The following is a 27,887-nucleotide window of genomic DNA, read 5'->3' as shown; positions in this document are numbered from 1 at the left end:
GAAAAGACACGAGTTAATTCTATCCATGGGGCATTTTCATATCTGAAAAGTCAGAAACCAGGAAAGGTGCAGAGTGCTAGAGAAATGTTTAATGGAAAGAAAAAACATATTCATCACCCTCCATATATTGCAGCAATAAGTGCAACCTCACACTGCCCAAAATTCTAAAGAAATTTTAAAGTGCCCTATGAATGAGCAGAAAGATGGAAGCCTCTCTTTTTTGGTGAAATAAAACTTTTGAGAAATTAGAAGACAGATTTTGGTGCAACACTGATTTTGTATTCTTACTTACATCCTTTTGCCAGGAAAACTCGATATTAAAATTGTGGTGCTGATTAATATTACAGTCCTTGATCTCCTTTTGCTAGACACAGAAGTTCCTCATGGGTATATATTCATGCACACAGTTTGAAAAGATACACGGAATTTATGCTCTGCCTCCTAAAATGGTGTCAAATTTTTCTGTTAGTATGTTCTAAACACTTTGATGCTTCTAGCTAAATATAAAATTGGCATTTTAATGTTTTATTTGGAAAAGAACTATTGAACCTGTGTTAATCTATATGGATGTTTAACAACTACAACTTACTTTGCTGTTGTAAGTGGTTAAGAGCTTCTAGATATGATTTTATATATACCCTTATGGCCTTTCTCACTTTATATTACAGCGTTCCTACATTCCAGAGCCTTCCTGAAGAGATACTCAGTAAGCTTGCTGATGTCCTGGAAGAGGTATTTAACTTTTAATGGTTTGTGTTAGAATGAGGAGTATAGTAGGAAGTCTTTTGTTTACAAAATAAGTTCACCTATGCCAGCCACTTCTGGGGCACTTCTACTGTGGTGTAGTGGTTAAGAGCGGTAGACTCGTAATCTGGGGAACCGGGTTCGCATCTCCGCTCCTCCACATGCAGCTGCTGGGTGACCTTGGGCTAGTCACACTTCTCTGAAGTCTCTCAGCCTCACTCACCTCACAGGGTGTCTGTTGTGGGGGAGGAAGGGAAAGGAGATTGTTAGCCGCTTTGAGACTCCTTCGGGTAGTGATAAAGCGGGATATCAAATCCAAACTCTTCTTCTTCTTCTCTTGGATAATGGTGTTTATGGTGCAACTGATGATCTTTTCACCTTATCCCGCCCCCCAAAGGACAAGTGGCATATGGCATATAGTCTACTTCAGCAGAGATTCTATTTCTAGGGAATTAAAAAATTGACATTTTCCTGATCACACCTTCAAAGTTGGAAAAACCAACAACTTTAAAAGTGTATTTAGCATACTCATACTCGTTGTATTGGATGTGAATTAGCACGGCACCAGATACTAACCTCAGCCCTCAATTTGGGCTTCACATTCATTTAATAGTGGTGCTTAGAGCTGCTATGGGGGTTGTGGTTGGAATTATGAATTCAGGAATGATCCCCAGCTGTTTACAACATGAAGCCTAACAGCCACCCCACCCCAATCAGCTCAGAAATCACCTAAACGTAGGCTCCAGTGGGAATGGAGAATGGCTTTAGATGGTAGGGGATGCCTTAGTCGTATGGCAGCCATAGTTCCCAAGAAAGCCGGAAGCAACCATTTCTGCTAGGGAGCTTAGAGATCTCAGGAAGAGGCCTCTGCCATTGTCAGCCTTCTTCACTGTTAGGTTCCCTTTACTCACCTTGCAAGGGAAGTTTGAGAAAATTTGGAGAGCAGAAATTCTGGAGGATTGCTGACAACTCACTTGGGCTCAGTCTTTCCAAGCTCTCTCTCAGAAAAAAATATAGTGCAAAATATCTAGTCAATTAAGATTTCAGCTCAAGGGAAATCATATGTCCACAGCTTTTTGAACAGTTGAGTTCAGCATGTACAGCTGACATAGTGCTCCTGGATGACAGACTGGCTGAAAATCGTGATAAAAGACCTGAAGCAATGTTACAACAGGGTCTCAGATACCTCTCTACCAGACTTCCTTGTCTTTTCTGACTGGTCTGGCACTACAGAAGTTGTGACCAGCTTATGCCACCTGGTCCAACAAATGTTTCCAGCCAGTTATTCCACTGAAATGGAGCTCACTAGGTTTAAAATACATTGCCTTTTGGCAGTTGCACTATTAGCATGAATCTTTTAAAAATGAATACATGTTTCACTGCCTATAGTAGAGTCAGTGCCTTCTTTTTCTCCATCACTCTTGTGGCCTTATGCCTTCCATCTTCTCTGCAATTCTGCCCCATCTCACTTTTCAATGGAATTCTGATGAGCTAGGCTTCATATAATTCCATGCAATTAAGGTATACTAATGCTAGAATTTTGATGAACCATTTTTAATGACCCTCAAGTCCTGGGGGATGTGGCAAGTCTTGTATCTGCTCATTCAAAATGTATTAAATACATGTTAATTTCACATCAAGCAACTTGTGAATGTTATTTGTAATTTGCTTCCTAATTACTACTTTTGCACCTGCAAAATTGCATACTAGAAATTCCTGTAGGCACAATTAATGTCCATTAATATGTCATCTTATGTGCGTTAATTATATGACATCTATACATGCAAACTGTGTGCCGTTCTCCTTGCGATTATGTATTTTCACATGTTCTTGGTCTATACAAGAAAATAAGCTGTGTTTCTTGAGCAACAACTCACTATTTAAATGTTCACAAGGATAGTTTTGACATTTAAAAAGCAGTTACCATCTGACCTTCATTAATATTTATATACGGTCTTTTCCTGCTTTTATCTAGCTGCTAGATTCTAGCACATGGACAATGAAATCGATGTCCAAGGAAAAATAGTAATTTGGGCTACAAATTGTATAACATGTAAACTGTTCCTTTGAAACATGAGGTATATGGGGAAAGTGGTGAATCTGCAGAACAAACACTATAAATTGTGTGTTTTCTTTCTAAAAACAGGTAGTTTAGTTGTAAGCTTGAAGTAATTATATATCAATTTCAAATGGAAAAGTCAGTAAAATGCTTTAATGACATAAGCTTCAAAATAGAGTAGATAGAAAAATGTGGCACTACAATAAAAAAGCAATAACTGTCGGACATATAATTAAATATTGCCAGGCCCACACCACATGTTAAGAAAAATTGATGCTGGAAGCCATAGCCCCCTTTTCAAGTACCTGTTTTCCTCTTTCTAGTGTCTGATGTATGAGCATTTCTTTTGCCTACTCTACATAATTGACTGCTGTTAGTGCGGGTAGGGAAATATGTATCTTAATGATATCAGGCTGAACTAAATATTATTCAGTGAAGGAGCCCTTTGTTCTTTGTGTTGTATAGTTCCACCCTAATTTTGCATCCTAATTTTAAATACATCAACCATCATTAATGAAAAGAGGCCTGGCATGAGATGTATACAAGTATCGGACTCCTCCCCTCTAGAAATGAAAAATATCAGTGTTGGGTTATTCCGCAGCATTTCCCCCTAATTTCTGTCTTGCTCCTTGCTGTCAGTTTCCCCATTCCAGCTTGCATTAGAATATAAACAACTACAATTATGCGCTCACGTATTATATGCATGTAAACACTGCTTTCAATATATGATCTAGGTAAATAAATAAATAATGTATCTATAATGGAAATATCATTTTAGCAGTTTCCTTTTCCTGCATACATTGCATTATGCCATAAAAGAAACTGCAAAAATGTTCAAATCAGTTTCCACTTCCTTTGAGAATGGCACGCCTCTAGAAAAATCTCTGTCTTTACATAACCAAAGAGTTGGTCAAGTAGGTAACTTGTGGACATAGGAGCTAATGGGTGCAAGCAGAGTAGAAAAGAGCATGCAAGCCTTCACAATAGCTTTTCCTTTTGCAAGCATATTCCAGTTGCACTTCCCTCCATCCCATTCCCATCCCTCTGATTGTGGCTGGTTTTGGAACTTCAGCCTCCATCAGACAGCAAAGCAGAGGAGTTTTAATTAGATTTTTTTTAAGGACCCCAAGCTGAATCAGGTAATCTCCAGAGCACATAAGCAGGGTTTGAAGCAAATTCTGTGGTTCTGCACACTGCTAATATATTGCACTATTACCAATACTTGTGCTTAGGAGCACAGCCTTTCTTTTTCAACCTTATCTAATATGGTTTATCTCGGAAGGTTTTCTGGATTTCTGTTTTGTTTTTATTTATGGATAGCATTCCGTATGCATGATATAAATCTCTCTGCCTGTGATGTTTCATCAAAATCAAAGGTACTTAAATTATCTTTCAAAGTAACTGCATTTTTATCTAGGTTGGTAGTCTTACAAGCACTGAATGAGAATAGCTGACAGGCACTGTTTGAGGCAAGGAATAATCTCTCCTTTCTTCATAGCACAATTTAATATCCTCTTTCTCCTTATGAAACTCTGTGAATAATCTAGCATGGCTGCAGTGCAGCTCTCTTACAAACTGTTAGCTAATACACAGTAGCAAAAAAAGCTACTTGAAATTGCCTATTAGGCGATTCTTATGTGCAAATGCTGTTGTGAGGATGGTGGTAAAAAGACTGTTATGTAATGAGATCACATTTTTAAATTTGGAAATTGTATGATGATTTTATTAAGCATACTGTAATGGATGTGAATTATCAAAGCACCAAGGCATCAGGGCCGTGTTACCCATAGGTGCCAGGGGTGCAGGGCACCCGGGCACTGGGCTCCCAGGGGTGCCAGGCTGAGAGTCCGGGGCCGAGATTTGGAGCCTGGGGATTGGGAAGAGCCAACAGCAGGGCCTGTTGGAGTGCCACAGCTCTTCTGCTACGGGAGAGTGAGGCACTGAGGCAGCCGGCTGGCTCCACCCTCCTGCGCGCCTGGGATTGACTGTTGTTGTGCTGGGCTCTGCTTGCCCCCCCCCCCCGGTGCCCGGTGCCCCGCCTCAGGCTCCTCTGTTGGTGCCAAGGCAGCTGGCCAGGCCAGCTCTGCCATGCATGCTAGAAAAAGGTCAACAACTTTGGGGTTACCCCCCCTTAAAAAAAGGTTGACAACCTTGGGCAACCTGGGGGGGGCAGGCGGATCTTTGCACCCCGCCACCACATATGCTTAAGACGGCTCTGCAAGTCATCATCCTACGGCATGCTTAATATCATTGAATTATTTTAAATATATTGAACTAAAATAGCTTAAGGCCACAATTCTGTGCAAACATTTCTGGAAGTCTCTGTTCCAATGCACAGTACCACTTTAGACTAAAGGTGAGAGCTAACATGATTGAAAGCTCTTTCACACAAAAATAATACCCCCCCCCAATCTCTCTCTCTCTCTCTCTCTCTCTCTCTCTCTCTGGAGGGTGTGCACACTAGCCCCAAGATCTAGCTTGTATTTGTAGCTGTGGCAAGCAGTCTGATTTGTTACTCTGGGACTTTCCAAATTGACTTGTTTTACTTTAACAAGTCTAGTTTCAGCCCCATTCACTATAATAGGGAATCTGAGAAATGGACTTCTGTGCCCCACCCCACCCCACCCCCAATTTTGGGGGCTATAGCCTATTTTCCCTGGAGACAAGATCTCTCTCTCTCTTGACTTCCATAGGTGGAAAAAGACACTGGATCACCAGAGAAGACAGTAGTGGAAGAAACTGTACCCTTTCCAGCAAGGGCCCTCGCATCGCAAGGTGTTTGGTGGTGGTGGGCTCCCCTACCTCTGATTTTCAGCTTCTCACTGGGAGAGAGAAATCTCTCCATTAACTTGAGAAGAGATTTTTTTTGGGGGGGAGAGGGGGGGAAAGACCATGGATCCCGAGGAAAGACTGGAGCTGGATCTAGACACATCAAAGAAGCATTTCAGTTTAAAGCGTTGTAAATTTAAACAGGGAAAGCAGGTAGAGAAAAAATGGGACTCCATGTCACCATCTGGTGGCACCATGTTATATCGCACATACAATACATATAAATCGCTTTTTCTTTACCAGTCTAGTTGAGTCCTGGGAGAAATGTCATCTTCCCAACCACAGATTTTGGGGGATACATCTCCTTTTGGGAGATAGAGGTCTTTCCATTAACTTGCATAGGAGAAAGGTGATAGTAATAACCATTTTTTTTAAAAAAAATAGCAGCAGAGATCCAGGTAAACAACCTGACTTTTAAATATTTGCAGTGTTTACCGGATTTGAGCAACTGTGTTGGCATTTAGCAAAAGGTGCATGCGTAGATCTGGTGCATATGTGTTGCACAGACAACGGCCATTTTGTGTGTGTTCAAGGCATGCATGACCATACATGCATGTGCCATGGTTGGACACTGAATGGGGCATAATGTGGCGGGGTGGGCTTACATATGGCCTGCCATCACACATAATGACCCGGAAAGCAACCCCCCCTGCAAATTGGGGGTTGCCTGTATCTGTATGCATTGGTTTAAACTGCCTTGATATTTTATGCAGGTGGTTGGTTTATAAAAATTTTTTATAAATAAAGTAAGAAATTGCACCCCATGACTGCAGTCATGCACACAGGTACCTCTGTGTGAGTCTTAAGTATGGATATGTGAGCCCTGAATCATTGGATGGGAGAAAAATAGTTCCCCCTACGCTATCAACTAAATTCTAGCATTTCAGTTTAACTGGCTTTTAGAGCAAGCTGTTAAAGTGACCCCCTTTTTTTGTTTGTTTCATCAGACTCAAGTATTTGTCACTTTAAAGTATTCTTGAAGTGGGGAGGACTCAGTTGTTCAATGCTCCTATAACAGGTTTGTATTCAACTCTCTGTGAGTAATGAGAGTGGAGAGGCTGACAGAATTGAATAGCATACCTCATAAAAAGAAACTGATCTGTAAACTCAAGATAAATTCAAGTGTAATAGTGTGGCACAGAAAAAGGAGTCTAGAATAAAAGGTATGGGGAAGTCAGTCCCAAACTTCGGGAAGAAGAGTGGAAGATTATTAAATTCTAAAGTCTAGCTAACACAAAAACAAAACTATTTCTGAACATTAGATTGCACAGTCTGTGCCAGCCCTTCCTCTGAGGTCAAGAGGCAATATGCCTCTAAATACCGGTTGCTATGAACAGGAGGTGGGCAGAGGCTGTTGTGCTCATGTGCTGCCTGTGAGTTTACCACAGGTATCTGCTTGCCCACTGTTAGAACTGGATCCTGGACTAGGTGAGCCGTTATCCTGATGTCGCATGCTGTTCTTACATTATTAAATAGTATAGTTATATAGAAATCTGCCCATTAACTTTTCACAGCTGGAAGGTCATTTTCACAGAGCAGAGAGCATTTGTACTAAGAAATGCAAACTTCTCTCACCCCCCCCCCCAAGTGTGTTACACAGAGCTGGCCCACCCATAAGGCTTTGTGAGTCAGCTGCCTCAGATGGCAGGCTGGGGGCAGCTGGTAGGGTACGGCAGATCCGGGTCCATGAGGAGTGTGCATCTTTCCGCCATCCATGCTTGCAAGCCACTTTCCTCACACTCTTCTGCCCCCTCACTGCTGCCTGCTCCTCTGTAGCCTCCTGTTTCCTCCCCTGACACCTTCAGTCACCTCACTGTGGTATCTCCACTGGTAAGAAATATGTGGTAATGTTTATAAATCTGAAGCAGTCCTATGCCTGGTTTTACTTAGAGTTTAGTGTGGCTTACTTCCACACAAACTGTGCATAGGATTGCACTGTTGATTGGTGTAACTGCGGACACAATTTCTCTGATTCTTGTACACTATGTGAAGCACAGTACTAATTGGGTTTACTCAGAAGTAGAGCCCACTGATTTTAACGGTGCTTACTACTAGGTAAGTGTACACGCAGGATTACAGTCACAGCCAGTGCTTTTTATCTTTAAAAATGTTTAGGGGTACTCTAATTTTCCTACTCATATTGAAAGAGTGCCCCTCAATGAGGCCAAACTCAGATTCACAAAATGTTTAGGGGTATGCAATATGCATACCCCTGCATAGCCCCCCCGGGGGGGGGAAGCATTGGTCATAGCAGATCTCTGCCTCCCACAACAAGAAACATGGTCTTTGATTATGTAGTAAAGGAAAAGTTATCATCTTATGTGCTTGGGGTAATTTCTTTATAACCAGAATAACAATACTATCCATACCAATGTGGTAATAGATTCATAGAATCATGGAGTTGATTCTATGGAGTTGAAAGGGACCCCAAGGATCATCTAACTGTAACACAACGCTCTGCAGGAATCCCAACAAATCATACATAGTAGTGTCATATCATTTTTCTCTTGTTGGGTCTCCAGTTTGTCTCTGACCCTGTTCTATAGTGGTCCGTGCCCATTTCACAAATGTATGAATCTAAGCCAATGTATGAAGCTAAAGAAGTAAAGGATTTACATAATTTCCTCCTTGGTATTTGTCAACCCCTAGGAATGTATCTTCTAGTGAGGCATTTTGTGTTGGTGTTTTGTTATGTAGCTGTGATAGAAACGAAAGAATTGACCCAGCGACAACACACAATGTGTTAAGATCTTTGTTTTAAACAAATAACAAAGTGTGTTGAAATCCAGAAAACGTTGAATTGCAAGCATATAAAGCAGATTAAAATGTACCTTGTGATCATCTGCTGGTGGTTTTATAAATTAGGGTGTTAGCTCTGGAAAATTGTTCAGAAGGGATTTAAAACTGCTTTAACTTTTCTGAGATTCAATTAGGCCATGTATGCACAGCCAACTCATAAATATTATATTGATGAACACTGAAATGCTGTAACTCAGAACATGGTGCTTTCCTCGGCATTCATTCACCTTTTCTATAATTAGTGATGGATTTTACTCACTGCAGGAGAGCAGTAAAGAAGGATAGAATGGGAGGCGCATCAATCATGCACTTCCTTTAGTGGTCTGCATATAAAAAATAATATTAATTAGCCCTGTCATTTACCCTCTGTAGTGTGTGTGTGTGTGTGTGTGTGTGTGTGTAAATTCTTGCAAAAAATTGTTTTCAGGTTGAGCAGTTTAGTTACTTTCCTCTCATTTAAACTTCAGGCAAGTTCTTTAGAATTTCTTTGCCTAGCTTTTAATTTTGAGTTTGTCTCTCCTGCCTCAATGCTAGTTTCACCATGTCCTTGCTTTTATGTCATGAGATGGATTTTTAGTAGTTTTGTTTTTATTTTTTGACATCACCACCACCACCACCACCATCATTTTATTTGTATGCCGCCCTTCCACAGTTAAAACAATGCTCAAAGCGGCTTACAATATGAAAAGATTTACAGAGTTACAAACATAGGAGCCATTAAAAAATAAATAAAACACATCAAAACTACATAACCAAACTGAACAATTTCCACATAAAAATAAAGATACAAAAGAATTAATATAAATAACAGCAAAAACTCCTGACAAAACTTTCCCCCCAAATACCCCAGTCCTTGCTGGGCAGCAGCACCAGCAGTTCTTATGAAGCCTCTCAGGCCCCGCCCTAGGCAGGGACGGGGGTCTTCAGGCTCCCAGCAGGTCAGAATCCATACTTTACCCCTTTGCAGTGGCGTAGCTTCATGCTCTGCCACCGGGGGCAGAGAGCAGGCGGGGGCAGGGTTGGCGCGCATTCTGGGAATGGGGCGTGCTGCCTCCGGGGGCGGGGCACATGTTTTAGGGCGGGGCATGCATTTTGGGGCGGATGTGCATTTTGGGGCGGGGTGCATCAACTGTGGGGGTAGGGTGTGCGTTTTGGGGTGGGGCGTGCCACCCGTAGGGGAGGGGCATGCATTCTGGGGGCGGGGCGCCCAGCGTGGGCGGGCAGGGGCAGCTGCCATGGCGCCCTCGGGATTGTGCGCTGCCCGGGGCGGAGCGCCCCCAATGCCCCTCCCTTGCTACGCCCCTGCCCCTTTGCTGTTATTTCTTTCCCCAAAAGTCCTTTGGGGAATATTTTATAGTCTCTATATTTCAGTACATGGAAGATAGGGTACTGGTCAGAAGTGCTAATTCTTGTTAAATGAGAAGTTACATTTTTATATATTTTTATAAACTGTTGTAAGCTGATTCTTATAAAGAAATTTTTTGAATTTCTTTGGATTTATAAATAAATAATAGTTTCATATATTGGCATAATTTTTGATATTTTTAAAAAAACACAGGGCTCTTTTCTGGTTATTTCATATGGTATAATCATGAGTGGTTCTGAGTGAGCAACTGGAGCAGAGCCTGTGGGACAGCCATGTACAGTAATTAAAAGACTGAAGAGCAGAAAATAACTGTTTTTAATAATGAATTATTCATGTGTAAACTTAAGGCTGAGAGTGGTGTTATAACACTGCCTTAGGGTGTTGCTTCAGAGAAGTTTGAACAAGTGTGTAACCTTTCCTTAAGATATATATTTAAGTGAAAGACAGGATGAAAACAGTTTTATAAATAATAAAATAGGAAGCCATGGCCTTTTGACCTTATTCATAGGTTTGAGTACCAGATGAAAAAGGGAGAGGTAAGATTAAACCATTTTATTTTGGCCCAAGATACACAAGAATAGCTGTTGTTGCTTGCCATTACCATCTGTAGTAATGCGCAGCACTGGTTAAGGCATATATCTCATAATGGAAGATTATCTCATAGCACATCTCCCAGGGCCGTCTTAAGCCCATCCAGCGCCCTGGTGCTAGGTCCCTCCAGCGCCCCCCTCCAGAGCCTCTCCAAGGGCCCGGGAGTGCCAAACGGACCGCGGCAGCAGCGGGAGGCCACCTCCGAGGACTCCGGGCTGCGCCTCCTTCTCGTTTCCCCAGCGCTGGGCACTGTGCGCGCACTGGTGGCGAAGCTCGACTGAGCGGAACCCAGCGCTGGGGAAACGAGAAGGAGGCGCAGCGCGGAGTCCTCGGAGAAGGAGCGCAGTCCTGGCCAGATCGCCGGAACCCTGCGCTCACTTGGCACCCTTCCAGCACCCTCCAGTGCCCGGCGCCGTGGTTCTTTGCGCCACTAGCCTCTATGGCTAGGACAGGCCTGACATCTCCTTTCCATCCTTTGCTCCCACATCCAGCAACATTGACCCCTTAACACTGAGCTTTCCAAACTTTCCGTGTGAGTGACACACTTTTTAGACACACATCATTTGGCAGCACAGTAATTTAGTTTTACTGGGAAACTGGAGAAACAAAAAATATAAAAAAATTCCTTCCAGTAGCACCTTAGAGACCACCTAAGTTTGTCATTGGTATGAGCTTTCGTGTGCATGCACACTTCTTCAGATACACTAAAAATGAAGTCAACAGACCCTTATGTATAGTCAGAGGGTGGGGAGGGGTATTACTCAGAAGGGTGGTGGGAATGGGTGATTGGCTGATAGGAGTGGTAAACCTGTTGATGACTGTTAACGACTGTAATTGGTCTTGCAGGAAAAAGCAAGGGGTGAGATGGCTAAAGAAAGCTTTATCATGTATAATGAGATAAGAATCCAATGTCTTTATTCAGACCAGGTCTCTCCATGGTTTTAAGCTTGGTAATGAGTTGCAATTCAGCAACTTCTCTTTCCAGTCTCTTTCTGAAATTTTTCTGCAATAAGACAGCTACTTTGAGATCTTCTATAGAATATCTGGGAGATTGAAGTGTTCTCCTACTGGCTTCTCTGTCTTGTGATTCCTGATGTCAGATTCCTACCTGTAACTAGGAAACTGGAGGTTAAACTAGGTGCGACAGACCTACACACTGCAGCCAACAGTCACGACACACAGTTTGGAAAGCTCTGCCTTAACAGAACCCAGGCTACTGTGCCTCTGCGCATCCGCTAGCACTGAAACCCAGAAGTAACCCGTTTGGGTACTTCCGGGTTCAGTGCGGGACGCATCCTGAAAAGACGCATCCTGAAGCGTCTGTAACCCGAGGTATGACTGTATCATCTTTCAAAACAGGCTTGTATCCCTCAGATACTATGCTTTCATCAGACGCTGAAAATTAAACTTCTGAAATTCCCCACTAAGAACTGATATTCAGAGGTGGGCATAGTTATTAGTTCTTATGTCACCTTTTTATTTTTATTTTTTGCTTTGCCATATGATTTATTCTCATTTTTGCCATGTAGGCTCAATTCTGCAAGAACCGCTGAGCAATCTCACTCAGTACTGAAATCAGCATGTTCCAGTGCTGCCCTCTGCTATGATGCAAGCCACACTGGCCCAGTGCTGTGTCTGTCTCTCTTGCCGGGTGACAACATTTCATCTTGGATTTATATCTTAGATTAGAAAGCTTTATGTAGTGCTCTGCTACGGCACTTTGCCCTATCACTCTGATTTATTAGTTGACCCTGGCTGCTCTTAGAAACGTGTGCAGTTTTATCTTTTTGTATAAAATATAGCAGCCCTGAAGATCTCGCCTCATATTGGCTGCATCTTTCTGTCCCAGTGAAAATAGATTATTACTCTTTGTGACCTAATTCATATTGTGAAGCAATGCTGAAGATTAAACACAGAGGGTGAAATGTTTTCAAGAACGCTATTCTGCCTAGGTTTTAAAGATAATCAATAATAATATCTATCTTTTTCAAAAGCCTATATATAGGTCACTTTTTAGTAAGGATGTTACTTTATTGCCCAGGCCTCCTGCTCCTCCATCTTCCTTGGTAGTGTGACGCTGCATTAAAAGTGAATTTCTTCCTGTTTAACCTTCTGCAGTATAAATACATTCCTAAACTGAATCAAACTGTGATATTATGGATCTGTGATGCAAAATCAGATTTAATGTCAAATTATTTCAATTAAGCAATAATTAATATTCTATCTATATACTCACCACAACCTTCTGCCTCAATCCATATGTCATTGCTTTTATGCATTTGTCTTTTGTTGCCCCTGGCAGATATTTCAGACATTTTATTCATTAAATGATTACATTAAAATGATTTCTGAGACCTCCGGGTATAGAGTGGTATAATAATAATAATAATAATAATAATAATAATAATAATAATAATAATAAATTTTCTAACCCACATTAAATGAAGATTTTAAAGGTAGCCTACAAAAATATAGGTTGAAACCAGTAATAAGTCAGCTAAAGCATGTGAAGTGAACAGGGGTTAACTAGCATCAGACTGCAATCTAGCTAACTAAAATTATAATGCACTGCACATAGGGCTGCCTTTGAAGATGATCTGTAAACCAGCTGGTACCACATGTGGCTGCTGATGTGACTGTTGAGGCCAGACAACATATTTTATTGATACATTTGAAGTGCTGGGCTTGACCTTTAAAGACCTAGTTTGGGCCCAAATTATTTAAAGAACTGCCTTTGCCACACAAACCTGCCTATGCTCAGGGGCAAACGTACCGCTCCGGCACCTGGTGCCGCTCCGGCACCTGGAGTTGCAAAAATGAGGTGCACCCAGAGCGGGGCGTCACCATGTAGCGTGCATGCACAGCATCGCTACATAGCGCTGCTGCGCATGTGCGCTATGGAGGCTCCTGCAAAAAGCCTCGCTCGCTCACCTGCTTGGCGCACCTGGGCTGGATTGCTCCTCAATTCCTGCTGGGCGGAGCCGCAGAGGCGAGGGGCAGGCCAGGGAGCCCTTGCCTCCGCGGCTCTGTCCAGCAGGAAATGAGCGTGTGCAAGCCAGCCGGAGCCGCGGCAAGCAGGTGGGCAAGCAAGGCTTTTTACGGGAGCCTCCAGCTTTGTTTTTTGGGGGGCAGTGGCGCCAGCACCCCACCCCATAGCACACATGTGCAGTGCAGCTACGTAGCGACGCTGCACTTGCCCGCTACGTGGCAACGCCCCGTCCCCGGGGGCGCCTCATTTTGCGCTCTGGCTTGGGCGCAGGGGGCGCGCCGAGTGTCACCCCCACCAGGGTGGCACCCAGGGCGGTGCACTCCTATCGCACCACCCTTGCTACGCCCCTGCCCATGCTTTAAGCTGGGGATTGGAGGTCGTACTTTACTTATTGGTCTTGAGTTAGATTGGTGGGCTGTAGGGATTGGGTCATCTCAGTAATGATCCCAGCCTTGTGAAACTCAACCCCACCTAAGAGGCGTGCTTGGACCCCTCATCTGCAGTATTTCAAAAGGCTTTGAAAACCAACCAGTTATGCATGAGTCTTAATGTATGTTTTATTGTCATGCTGCTGTTTTATTGATGCTTTATTGCGGTGCCTCTGGAAATGGCCTTCATACTTGTTGGTTTTCATGTATTGCCTTCTGACACATAGTAATTTAGTTTTATTATAATATTGCATTGTGCTGTTATGCATTTATTTTGTTCACTGCCTTGTGTGGACCTGTAAGGCAGCATATAGCTTTTTAAATAATATACCTTTATATAAAAAGGACTTGGCACTAATATTTTATTTCATACTAGGAATGATTGTTCAGTTTTAGATCTCACCACCTGTGAGGGGTAGAAGACTAATTGTTATTGATAGGTGTTTGGAATGGGACATTTCTCTTTCATTTGTTCTGTATATTCTTTTGAACATGACATTTAACGACTTAATAAAGTGTATCCTAAAAATAAAAAAATAAAAATCAGCCTCTAACCTTTAGTTGAAAAGGTTGATATTATAAACATTTTGCTCAAACAATTACTTTCCATTAAATAGAAAAATGGTTTTCAGCTCACCATCATGATTGTTTGTTTGTTTGTTAATATTGTTTCAAAGGATTCTGGGCATTAAAATGTCATCCAGCAGGGTCAAATAGCAATACACAAATGTGCACTGAACCAAAGTTGCCAAAACTTGTTACATGGACCAGCATATTTCCCTGCCAAATGAGGTCCAGTTCCCTGATTGGGAAGACACATAGTCTGATGCTATTCCAAATGCTCTGTATCCATGAGCACCCAAGATCAATCTCTGGAATCTACAATTTAAATCAATCTTAGGTAGCAAGGCTGGGTAAAACCTAAGACCATACTGCCAGCCTATAGTCTGACCAATACTAAGCATATCTATATGTTCCCATGTAAACTTCCACAATGCTCTTTTGGTGTTCACTAGAACGCAACACCATTATGTTAAACAAACGTGAAAAAAACTAATGTGGTGATGTCGCTCAGTTTATCACAACAGTTGTGCACTTTTTCAGAAAACCACTAGATTTATACTGGCTGTGGACTAATACATGCTGATATTTTCAGATATGAGGCCACGTGGAATAGCAATGCCTGCAAAGGCAATTAAACATGGCATGGACATCTGAAGGCAGCCCTGTTTAGGGAAGCTTTTAATGTTTAATAAATTATTGTATTTTAATATTTCTGTTGGAAGCCGCCCAGAGTGGCTGGGGAAACCCAGCCAGATGGGCGGGGTATAAATATATTATTATTATTATTATTATTATTATTATTATTATTATTATTATTATTATGGCACACACTGACTCCAAGCAGTTGTGCACTTTTTCCGACACTTTTTTGTTCATTGATGCATACCGTACTGATCATTTTCAGACATTGGAGCATGCGGTTCAGCACCAAATTGTTAGGAGGAAAACAATTTGCCTATCAGATGGGCATGAAAACACCAGAAACCCAGCTTCCCAGTGGAAGGGGGAAATTGTATATCAAATGCCCTTATAAAAATGGAAATAGTTTTCATTGGAGAACATAGGCAGAGAAAAGAAATTATGCAGGCTTTTGTAAAGAACTTGATCTGTGCCTTTCAAATACAGTGGAACCTTGGTTTACAAACGCAACCCGTTCCAGGGAGGCGTTTGTAAATGGAGGCATTTGCTCCCTGAAGGCACGCTTTTGCACGTGTGCGAAGCACCGATAGAGCGCTTCTGTGCGCGCGCTGCACAGATCGCTTCTGCGCATGTGCGATCTGCGCATCTGACGCCGTGGAACCTGGATGTAAACACTTCTGCGTCTGCGGCGTTTGTAAATGGAGGCGTTCATAAACAGAGGTAGTTCCAATGTACAGCTTTAGATGTTTATTACTTAACAGGAGCAGATACATCCAGCTGTACAATGGGCAAGCCTTAGTGATTCCTAGATGTTACACACCAGCTGCAAGGGCAAGTGTCAGTTTTGAGTGAATCATGTTTGGTTTCTCTCTTTGGACCTTTGTTATATACAACAAAAGGAACTTTAATTCCCTGATTCTGGATATTTGATTCTTCGTCAGCAGTTTACAACTTTGATATAACATATGTCTAGCAGTAGAAATGAAATATTAGCTGTCACAATGGCTATATGCTTAGAGGCTATAACATGAGCTGCCGGCATCATTTCTCTTATTTACCAAATCCCTATAGCTAGGTCAGAACTGACAGATGTGGTGCGGCAGAAGCCCCTCTATGTGGAGTGGGCCAATATTGTATTTAGAGTCCAAATGCAGGAGAAATCCTCTGAGTGCTGAGCAAGCAGCCTGGCTGACATTCACAACTATTAGATGGTGCCAAAATGATGACATACTTGGAAAACATACTCCAACATTAAAGCAAGTAAACTCAAACACTTCTCTGTTGTTTTATTTAATTAAGAAATGGGGTAGATTAAGGAATATTGAGAGGGGGAAACTAAAAAGAAGAAGCCAGTAACATCAAAACGAATAATAACATTCCAGCAGGCAAGAGGTTTCAAAGGGGGTCTAATAATCACATTGCTGTTTCTTTCAAGTGATAACATACTTATCTCATAACTAAGGATGGGACTCGCTGCATTTGGTTGACCAGTTAGACTGCTGGACTAGGTCAGCCTGACCCAGCAAAACTCTTCTTGCGTGACTTGGCTAAGGTAATACAGTTAGCTTCATGGATGAGTAGGGATTTGATTTGACTCACTTCCCTTGGCTGGAATTAGCATTTTGTCCACTGCAATGTACTGCCCCCTTGTTATTTTATTTGTCTTGGATTTTAGGAAATAAAATAAAAAAAATTCCTTCAGTAGCACCTTAAAGACCAACTAAGTTTTTATTTTGGTATGAGCTTTCGTGTGCATGCACACTTCTTCATCCAAGAACAGATCCTCACAAACACACCAGCGGAACCTCGGCCAGGAACTTTCTATCTTCTACCAAAAATACACAAACCAGGAAACCCAGGACGCCCCATCATCTCAGGTATTGGCACCATTACAGTGGGTGTTTCCGGCTATATGGACTCTGTTCTGAAACCATATGCTATCAGTGCTCCCAGCTACGTACGTGACACCACAGATTTTCTGAGGAAAATACAATATTTGAACAATCTTCCTAACAATACTATACTAGCCACTATGGATGTGGAATCTCTATATACCAACATCCCACACAATGATGGTTTACAAGCCATAAGGAACACCATTTCAGATAAAACCACAGCGGACTTTGCTACCAAACTCTGCCACTTTGTCCTTACCCACAACCACTTCAAATTTGGTGATGACCTGTTCCTCCAGATCAGCGGCACAGCCATGGGCACCCGCATGGCCCCACAGTATGCCAACATCTTCATGGCAGATTTAGAACAACGTTTCCTTAACTCCTACCCACTCAAACCTCTCCTGTACCTGCGATACATTGACGATATTTTTATTATCTGGACACATGGACAACAGACCCTGGAAACCTTCCACCAGACATTCAATGACTTTCACCCCACCATCAACCTAACAATGAACCAATCTATGCAAGAAATACATTTTTTGGACACTACTATAAAAATACAGGATGGACATATAGACACCACCTTATACAGAAAACCAACTGACCGACAAACATATCTACATGCTTCTAGCTACCATCCCAAACATACCAAACAATCCATCGTATACAGCCAGGCCTTACGTTACAACCGCATCTGTTCCAACTCTACAGACAGAGAATCTCACCTAAGAGATCTACAGCAAACCTTTTTAGAACTAAAATATCCACCTGATGAAGTTAAACAACAGATCAACAGAGCCAGACAGATACCTAGAGAACCTGCTGCAAGACAGACCCAAAAAAGAAAATAACAGAACACCACTAGTCATCACATACAGCTCCCAAGCTAAAACAGTACAACGCATCATCAGAGATCTACAGCCTCTCCTGGACAATGACAGCTCCCTTTCTCAAGCTCTGGGAGGAAGACCTTTCATTGCCTACAGACAGCCACCCAATCTTAAACAACTCCTCACCCACAATAATACAACCACCAGACTTAACATGGACACTGGTACCAGAGCCTGCAATAAACCCAGATGCCAACTTTGCTGCCACATACACCCAGACAACACCATTACTGGCCCCAACAACATCCAACATACCATCTCAGGACTATTTAATTGCTCATCCTCTAACATTGTGTATGCCATCAAATGCCAACAGTGCCCTTCAGCTCTCTATATTGGACAAACAGGCGAAACCCTACGCCAAAGGATAAATGGACATAAATCTGACATCAGGAACCGGAAGACAGAAAAACCAGTAGGAGAACACTTCAATCTCCCAGGACATTCTATACAAGATCTCAAAGTAGCTGTCTTACTACAAAAGAATTTCAGAAATAGACTGGAAAGAGAAGTTGCTGAATTGCAACTTATCACCAAGCTCAAAACCATGGAGGGACCTGGTTTGAACAGAGATATCGGATTCTTATCTCATTATACATGATAAGCGATCTTCAGCCATCTCAACCCTTGCTTTTTCATGCAAAACCATTTGCAGTCGTTTGCGGTCATCAACAGCTATCAGTCAGTCAATCACCCATTTCCACCACCCTTCTGAGTGATCCCCCCTCCCCATCCCCACCCCTCCCCACCCCTTCTCTACATAAGTGCCTGGAAACTTCCATTTCACTGTATCTGAAGAAGTGTGCATGCACACGAAAGCTCATACCAAAATAAAAACTTAGTTGGTCTTTAAGGTGCTACTGAAGGAATTTTTTTTATTTTACTTCGACCCAGACCAACACGGCTACCTACCTGTAACCAGAACTTTAGGAAATAGTAAGCCACTTCCCATAGGAACTTGTGAGGGTAAGAAGTACATTGCTGGTTTTCCTATGTTTAAAAATTTCGTTTGCTTAACAAGCGATCAAGTCCAGGAGCCAGGCAGGAATCATGGCATTGTTTTTTCCTGCCTAGGTAAAAGGCCAACTACAAATGTATATGGAATTTCAACTTTCATATCACAAGTGGTATAATTATGAAATCAAGGTCAAGAGTGATTCAGAAGTGCCACAAAATAAAGTGTGTGCTTTAGTGATAAACTACAATTGTCAGCAAGTCAGTATGCCAAAGTTCAGAGTCCGAGGGTTGATGCACGCAAGCAAAGTCCAAAATTCAAAGATCAGGAAATGAGGTTCAGGGTCAATCCAAGTAGCCAAGGCCAGCAGTCAAGACAGAGTCTAGAGTCAAACCTGAAGCACAGTCACATGGAGGTGCAGGAGCATCCAAATCAGGCACCCCCCAAACTCGACCCTCCAGATGTTTTGGGACTACAACTCCCATCATCTCTAGCTAACAGAACCAGTGGTCAGGGATGATGGGAATTGTAGTCCAAAAACATCTGGAATACTGAGTTTGGGGATGCCTGATCCAAATCAAGGTCCATCAACATAGGCAGTTGAATAGACACAGCAGCTCTGCTCTGCTTCCCTTTTGTACTTTGCCTTCTGATTGCAGCATCTGGGCTTGATGAGACACGTGACCCTCACCTGTTCCAAGCCTACTCCAGCTGACGAATCACACACTTCCTCCCAGAGCTAGCGAGCCCCACCTGGCCAGCTAGTGGGCCCTTGCCTGCCTCAGCCTCCTGGAGCACCCTGCCTCAGAGCCTGCTGTGTTAGTGGAGACAGGGCCCACTCTGGTGATGGGTGCTGCTGCTCTGGTTCCCATGCACTAGCTCCCATCTCATCATCATCCTCTCTGTGAGTATTTCCTATACCAACCTCTCTTTCCCCATCCCCAGCTTGCCCCAGTGTGTCCCAGTCCCAGCTAGAGCCTTTGCTGGGATCCTCCCCCTCCTCCCCCTGTTGTCCTGCCAGTTCATGGCACCTAGTATCCTTTTTTTTCTTAATAACTCTGGCTTCTGGTGCAGAGGATTACTCAATTTTAACATAGGTACTGGGGATTGTTTATGTACTGGGATTATGGTTCAGAGAGAGGTGGTTTTTGTTTTGTTTTGTTTAAGCGTACAGGCCCAAAAAGGTTTGCCTGATTTGTTGGTACAGTGGAACCTCGGTTTATGAACACCTCAGTTTATGAATTTTCGGTTTATGAACGCCACAGACTCATCTGGAACGGATTAATTCACTTTCCATTACTTTCAATGGGAAAGTTCGCTTCAGTTTATGAACGCTTCAGTTTACGAACAGACTTCCAGAACCAATTGTGTTCATAAACCGAGGTACCACTGTATTAGAAATAAGCTTGCTTAGATTTTCATTTTTGGCTCTGGACCTTTAAGAACTTCTAGGGAGGAAAATGGATGTTAAACATTCAAATTGATTCAGTCATATTTGCAATTTGAAAGGAAGGTTTGTGATTGTTTACATTATCACGGCACCCTACTATTTTAAATGGAAAATGTGTGTGTTTGTAAAAAAAAAAAAAAAATCTCTCATTTTAAATAGCAGCTTTAGCAGAATATTGTTTGTTGTGACTTGCTGCAAGGGTGTAAATGAGAACAAAAGAGGAACCCTGCTGGGTCAGATTAAAGGCCCATCTGGTTCAGTGACCTAAAATCCGCAGTGGCCAAGTAGATGCCTTTGGGAAGCCCATAAGCAGGACATGAACAAAACCACCCTCTCCCTAATTATCCAGAAACTGGTATTCAGAGGCATGCCACCTAAGAAACTAGAAGCAGTACACAGCCATTGTGGCTGGTAGCTATTAATAGCCTTATCGTCCATGAATTTGTCTAAACCCCTTTAAAGCTGCCTAAGTTGGTGGCCATTACTACAACTTGTGGCAGTGAATTCCATAGTTTACCTATGTGCTGTGTGAAGGAGTACTCCGTGCTCCATGATCAGATTGAAGTGGCTGAGGTTGGTTAGAAGCTGGTGCTGATAATCCCATGGTTGCAGGTTTGATCCCTGCATGGAACAGTTGTGTATGCCTGCATTGCAGGGGGCTGGGCTAGGTGACCCTCCTTTCCAACTCTACAATTCTATGTGTCTCTCTTTTGCATAATTTCAAAGCTACGCAACTCAACAATACTGTAACTTTTCTCTTGGCTTAAGTAATAATTTCTTTGTTGATATGTGATTTGTATGGTAAACCTTGCAATCTAGGCTCTAAGAATACAATTATATTGCAGTATGTCACTGAAACTGTATGAAGAGTTCCAATTAATCTTTTTTATCTTCTTCTTCTCTTTTAAACCAACACCCTGTTATTTCACTAGAAAAAGTATATATATATTTTTCTTGTGGCAAAATATGAAAAAGGGACAGAGTTAGGGAAAGGAAATGTCTTTCAAATTGAGAGGAAATGTAAGTGCCACTATGTTGGTTTGCACTATGTATTGCCAACTCCTGTTGCACAATGTTAATTGATTTCCTATTTAGTGTTTTTGCAAATGATCTTAGGATTTATTGAAGGAGTAGTAATGCAACCCTACAAAGGGGGTCTGGAAATATGCCGGTCCTCTTTAGCCAAATAAAGACAGCAGCATCATGGAAAGGGTTCAAATTTATTGCAGACTGCGGTAAGAATAAATGATCCAGAGTAGTTCACCAAATTCTGGAGCCCGAATACAAAATTCAAAACAGTTTTATAACATTCTCTTTACATGATTAGCTCATGAACAACCCCTTTCAGCAACATGATTGGATAACAGAATGTATGGACAGCTTGTAGACTCCTCAGTTCTAATTGGTTTACAAATAAGCGTGCAACAGATAGTTCTGAACAAAGTTTATAAATTCACTCCTCTTATGTCTTGTTCAAAATGTTGCATTTTGGGTCGTCTGTTACATGAAGTGATCAGTTTGGAGCTTCTAGTCTCTTCAAGGTCACTTAGCCTTTCTGGTATGCAAAGCTTATAAGCAAGGCCCTGCTTGTTAGATCATGTCCTCCCTTAAAGAGGGCACGTGTTGCGGTGAGACCTGGAAACCAATCCTCTGAGTTGTGGGTGGGTAAGATTGGTTAGCCACAACACCCGATTGGTAGGTCTCTCAATGTTGGGTTTAATCTGGCCAATGGGGCGCAGTCCAAAGGGATCAAGGGACCTATATATACCATGCATGTGACCCAGAGCTTCCTCTTTTGGCGTGTGCATTCAGAACACCCGCCCACCTCTCTCTACTTTTAGGGCTTTTGCGCTTGACCTTGCTATGCCGTCGTGTGTCGTCTGTCGTTGGGACAGGGGCATGGCAGGAATTTTCCCCACTTGGCTGATTGGCTGTTGCCATTTCGGTTTCACCTGCTGTGTAGCGAATCGTCACAACTTGTAAGGTTGCGGATAGGCTCTGGTTCAGATGATAGGGATGGGAGGACGCTCTCGCCATCCCTATGTGAATCGTATTCCGTTAAAGGAATTCAGGACCTCATATGGTTTGGTCAACCCCTGAGAGGGGGTTGTGCCCATGCCTGAGTCCAGAAGGACATCTGGGTGGCGGACATAGTCTGTTCCAGACTTTTCGCCTATCCAGGTGTTTACCCTTGGCTGACCTATGCTGGAACCCTGGGTCAGAGCTACCTGCGTGGCAGGGAGCTAGTCGAACCAGAGCCTATGCAACCACTCACTTTCTGTAATCAATAAAGTTGTGGCCTAAATTCTGCCAAAAAACAAAACTAAAATTTGAGTCAAGTGTGATTTTTTTGGGGGGGGGGTTGTTTCTGGGTCTGAACACACAACAAAAAGACAGGTTGAGGTGCATGAAAAATCTCTGCTTAGCTAGTTATATACCTTCATGCAGGACAATGGCACAGATACGTTGTGGTCAGGGCCGGCCCTATGTGCAGGCTGGGTGGGGCAGGGCACCACGGCGCTGGCCCGCCAGGGGGGCGCCGCGAGCTGCGCCCACCCGCTGGCCGACCGGTCTGCCGCGCAGCTGCACCCACGGCAACCGCGCTGTGCCTGCCCGCCCGCCATGCAGCAGCGCCTGTGGCAGCCGGGCTGCGCCCACCCGCCCACCACGCTAGGAAATGGGGAGGGGGCACACCGGAGGGATCCGGCGCACCACGGCGCCAGGGGCGCTTAAGACAGCCCTGGTTGTGTTTGTGACTGGTTGTGGTTATGCAGGCTCAGCAGGCTGAGGTCAGTTGTGTATCAGAAACCTGTTCTGTGACACAGGGCGAGAGCATGTCAGTATAGGTGTACTCTGTACTTCACCTTCCAGCTAGCCTGAAGGAACTTGGCAGATCTCCTGTGTTCCTAATTGGCACAACCTCTCCTTGCTGTCCTGCTAGCTGCTGATAGTGGACTGTAAGCTATTGTTCAGTAGAAACTGACTCAAAGCAGAAATATTAGTGCTGTGAATGCAATGTATGAGAGCAATGTATGCTCAGAAATGCCTGCCTGCTATGTTGACCCCAGTTGGTCTCAGGTCATGACATTCACCAGGTAATGACACTCAGGTATCAGTAAAACTTGATCATTGTCATATTTGATTTTTGAGAAAAAGTTGAGAAGTTAAGAAATAAAAACGAGCCAATTAAGAAAACATACATGAAAACAATCTTCCCAAATGGGGCATGTTCTATGACATTAATTGTATTTTGGCAACAGTTTTAAAAGTATTTTTGTCAAGCATTTGTTGATTTTAATAACAAGCTGTGTGGTGTTGTTGTTTTTTTACTGTGGTTTGTTGTGTTGATGTTTAGAGATACTGTTTTAAAATATGCAGTTTATATTTTGAAAGCTGACCTGGAATTTGGTAACATAGGGCAATATATTAAGTACCTAAAATAAACTAGTCATCATAAACTCTAAATACAGATTACACTGTCAAGACATCTGTCAAATGCAATTATAGCGCCATTCAAGAGCTTGGTTTTACAGCACTCAGCAGCCCAGAGAAGGCACTATGTCATCTAGTGATGTTTAGCAGAAATTTTACACTACCACTTCTCACTTCCTCCAATTAATAGAATAACCAGAGAAGACACGACTTGAGGTTGTTTTTCAACTGTTATGTAACTTCCCAATAAGTGAATGGCTCGAGGCATTAGACCAAAATAGGGGAAATGTGAAGGGCTTGTAAATCATCTTCTTACCACTGCTTGGGAAATGAATGCAATACTGATGGAACGGGGTTGTTTTAGTTCATTTCATGCAGCAGACTTGCTTCAGCAACTGGTTTTGTAATTGTTTTAAAGAGGTTTTATTGAGGTATGCTTTATATTTCTGGGTATTTTGGTAAGCTATCTTGAGGACCTGTTGACCAAAAGGCAGAAAAAAGATAAATATGGTAATAGCAACAATAATAAGTGGACAGTGCCACACCCCACTGAAAGGTTCTCATTATGAGAGGCAATCATCACTTGCCACCTGCAAACAGATTCATCGCCAGGCAGTAGACCTCCCAATAACAGTTCTCAATCTTTGTTAAAAACTCAACTGTTACTCTCTTAGCTGTCCTGTAGTCCTAGAGTCTGATTGTAAGTACAGTAGCTGGAGGAATTAAATTATCAACATGGAATCAACTATCTTTGATTATGATTTACTGTCACCCTGCTTAATTTAATTGTTCACCTGGAATTTAATCCTGCCCACAAGTACCACTGACAGGATTGCAGCCTCCATTCTAAAACTCCTAATTAGTTGTGTGTGTGTTTTCTGATGGTCCAGTATACCTGAAGGACCGTCTCCACCTCCATTGCTCTGCCCGGACACTGAGGTCCAGTGGCGAGGGCCTTCTGGTGGTTCCCTCGCTGCGAGAAGCCAACTTACAGGAAACCAGGCAGAGGGCCTTCTCAGTAGTGGCACCCACCCTGTGGAATGCCCTCCCACCAGATGTCAAAAAGAGAAACAACTACCAGACATTTAGAGGACATCTGAAGGCAGCCCTGTTTAGGGAAGCTTTTAATCTTTAAGAAATTAGTGTATTCTAATATTTCTGTTGGAAGCCGCCCAGAGTGGCTGGGGAAACCCAGCCAGATGGGCAGGGTATAAATATATTATTATTATTATTATTATTATTATTATTATTATTATTATTATTATTATTATCCTGGTTCACCAGCCTATCTAGATGATTAGCCCCCATTCAGTTGTCATAAATTGTTACTATTATTAGTCAGCTCTGGTTAACTGATGGATTGATCAATAAATTAAGCTATTGGCCTTTTAAGACAATAAACTTTCATTATTAAATGTTGTAGAGTAACCAAAGGAGATGAATGTTATCATAATGCCCCTGGTTTTACGTCTCTGTGAAACATTTGGCTAATTAACCACTGCCAGGCCACTGTAGTTTCCCAAGGTGCCCGAGTCCTTAATGTGAACATCCAGCATCCTTAAAGATACACGCCCCATGTGTTGCTGAGCACTGGGACATTTATCTGTCTGACATTTATCCTTGGTGCTCAGGTACCCCGGGAAAAGATTCAGCATCCCCAATACCAGGAGGGAGGTTAGGTGATGAGTTTGACAAGAATTTTGTGACAACTTTGTGCTTGACTCCTTCAACCATCAGGAGTCCTACCTCTGAATTGTTGTATACTGCTGTAGTTTAACACCTATTCATTTGTTCAATGTGGCAAACTGAATCAGCTAGAAATCTAATTACGAAAATTTTAATGTAAACCTTCACGTGAGAGTTTTAAATGGTAACAAACTTTTTATTTTTATAATCCTGAGAGGATCTAGCAGGTGTTTGAGTTTGCTTCTATGAAGGGGTTATTTGAATAATACAAAAACTAATTGCTTGATTGAGGAAAACAAATAATGCACAATGGTAAAACAAAACAAAACCCCGAACACCATAAATTGTTAGGGCTTTGCTGGGTATTTCACAAAAATGACCCATTTTAGGTTTCCTGCACATATACAGACTTACAGTAAAATAAGTTTGGCAGTTCCATTAAACCCTCTGTGGGGAGAGAAAAGGCATAAAAAGTGCTGACTGCATCTGTGCAAGTGAAAATTATGTCCCCCATTTTGCTCATTGGATTGTGCAGTAAAATTTTCCACTGAACTTAATGAGAGATTCAAGTAACTGTTATTGGCAACACTGCCTAATTCTCAAGATTCATGTGATCCTTGAGCTTCTGCTATTAGTGAAAATACTTGTGAGCCCTATTATTCTTGGCTAACTGCTACCTGAGGGAATTTCAGCTGCGTTCCAGAAAATGCAGGATGTATTTACAGAGGGCTTCCATGGGGAGATATGCTGGATAGCAAAGTTGAAAAACTGAGTCATTAAGACAGCAGAAGACTTTAGGGCAATAGCAAGAAAACCCCAGAAAGGGGCAGCATGCTTTTAACATTATACCCTGCCTCACCTACTGCCCTGCCATTTCATCACCAAGTGCTAGCAAGAACAACAACCCATGAATGTCATATATGAACAGATATAAAGCTGTCAGGATTTTGACTGGTAAATCTCAGTTGTGTTCATGCAATTTACAGTATAAGGCACCTTCCCATCCTGGCTTGGGTATAGCAATGAGCATTATTATTATTATTATTATTATTATTATTATTATTATTATTATGGCGCTCTGGTCTAAATCGCTGAGCCCCTTCGGCTTGCTGATCAGAAGGTTGGCAGTTCAAATCTGCCAGGGTGACCTCCTATTGCTCTGTCCCAGCTCCTGCCAACCTAGCATTTCGAAAGCATGCCAGTGCAAGTAGATAAATAGGTACTGCTGCTGCGGAAAGGTAAATGCCGTTTCCTTGCACTCTGGTACTCATCACAGTGTTCCGTTGTGCCAGAAGTGGTTTAGGACCCAGAAAGCTTTCTGTGTACAAACGCTGGCTCCCTTGGTCTGAAAGCAAGATGAGCCCCACACCTCATAGTTGCCTTTGACTGGACTTAACCGTCCAGGTGTCCTTTACCTTTACCTTTTTTTAATACTGCTACTACTACGATATTTAGGACCAACAATTAACTTATTCCACAGAGGAGGGGGATTTAATCATACTTGGCCTTTCTTAACCTTAGCAATTCAACTTCTCTAGTGCGAATGAAATCCAATGTCAATCACAGTAGTGCCATTCACATTTGTGGAATGGAAGTAAGTTATGTGTCTCCTGTATTACTGTCTATACCGCATTGCTCTACATGGGTAAATTGCTTGGAGTATGATTTCTAAGAAATGGGATAGAGAGGAATACAGAAAACACCATAATGCTATTATAGAAGTCAATGGTTCATCCTCACCTGAAATACAGCTTGCCATACTGCTGACCTCATCTCAGAACGGATATTGGATGACTGAATGTAGTTCAGAAAAGGGCAGCTGGAACGATTAAGAGCATGGAGTCTGAAAAGAGTGAAGGTGCCTCTTTTGGAAAGGAGATAGGGAAGGGTGCTTCTCTCTTAATTTAAACATAAGAATTGGATATAATTTTAGGATGGTATTCTATACACTTTTACCTGGGAGAAAGCGTCACTGAATCCAATAAGACTTAATTCTGAGTAGACATGTTGCTACTCTGGATAATTTTACAGTAGAATTATTTGCCTCAAGGTATTAACGTTGTCCAAAAAAAAGGACTAGTTTGCATATATTTACAAGTCTTAGAGTTATTGGAATGCTATGATAACAGTTAATAGAATACATCGAAATGTATGTTTGCCTCTACAAAACAGGGAAAGGAAAATGGGGAAAACAAAGAAAATTCTGGATTCTTTCAGGGCATAATTAGCTACTGCGTCTAGGAAATGTTATGCTATTTTATTGGATAACTGAGGCCTTCCTATTGCCCCCTCCCTTTAATGAAGAATTTACATTTTCTCCCTGAGGTTAATAAAAAAAAATCCCACTAATAAATAAATGTATTATTTACATTCTACAAATAATTGCCATGCAGTAAGTCCTGTGAAAAATTAAAATGAGGCCTCTTACTATTTCTAAACCTCCCCCTTTAAAAACAATGATGTGATTATTTCCAAAGCTGGCCCGATATATTTTGGCAGCTGAGGTTAACCACAAAACGGTGCTTCCCTGCCAGAGACGAGGGGGAGTGAAGATCTACATGGGCA

At 42.3% G+C, this 27,887-nt stretch overlaps 1 protein-coding gene across 5 annotated transcripts in view; it reads left to right on the top strand.

Moving 5' to 3' along the window:
• Window positions 1-27,887, top strand: part of PRKG1 (protein kinase cGMP-dependent 1) — a 581,919-nt gene that overhangs the window by 434,943 nt on the left and 119,089 nt on the right. For all 5 annotated transcript variants that reach the window (XM_088670276.1, XM_088670275.1, XM_035137531.3 and 2 more), the window contains one exon: window positions 669-732. In XM_088670276.1, coding sequence (XP_088526402.1) covers window positions 669-732 — 64 coding nt within the window. The remainder of the gene's footprint in view (window positions 1-668; window positions 733-27,887) is intronic.

Source organism: Zootoca vivipara, chromosome 5 (genome assembly GCF_965207765.1).
Source record: "Zootoca vivipara chromosome 5, rZooViv2.hap1.1, whole genome shotgun sequence".
NCBI classification, from domain to species: domain Eukaryota; kingdom Metazoa; phylum Chordata; class Lepidosauria; order Squamata; family Lacertidae; genus Zootoca; species Zootoca vivipara.
The sequence above is the reverse complement of the archived record's forward strand: the minus strand, read 5'-3'. Positions and strand labels throughout refer to the sequence as shown.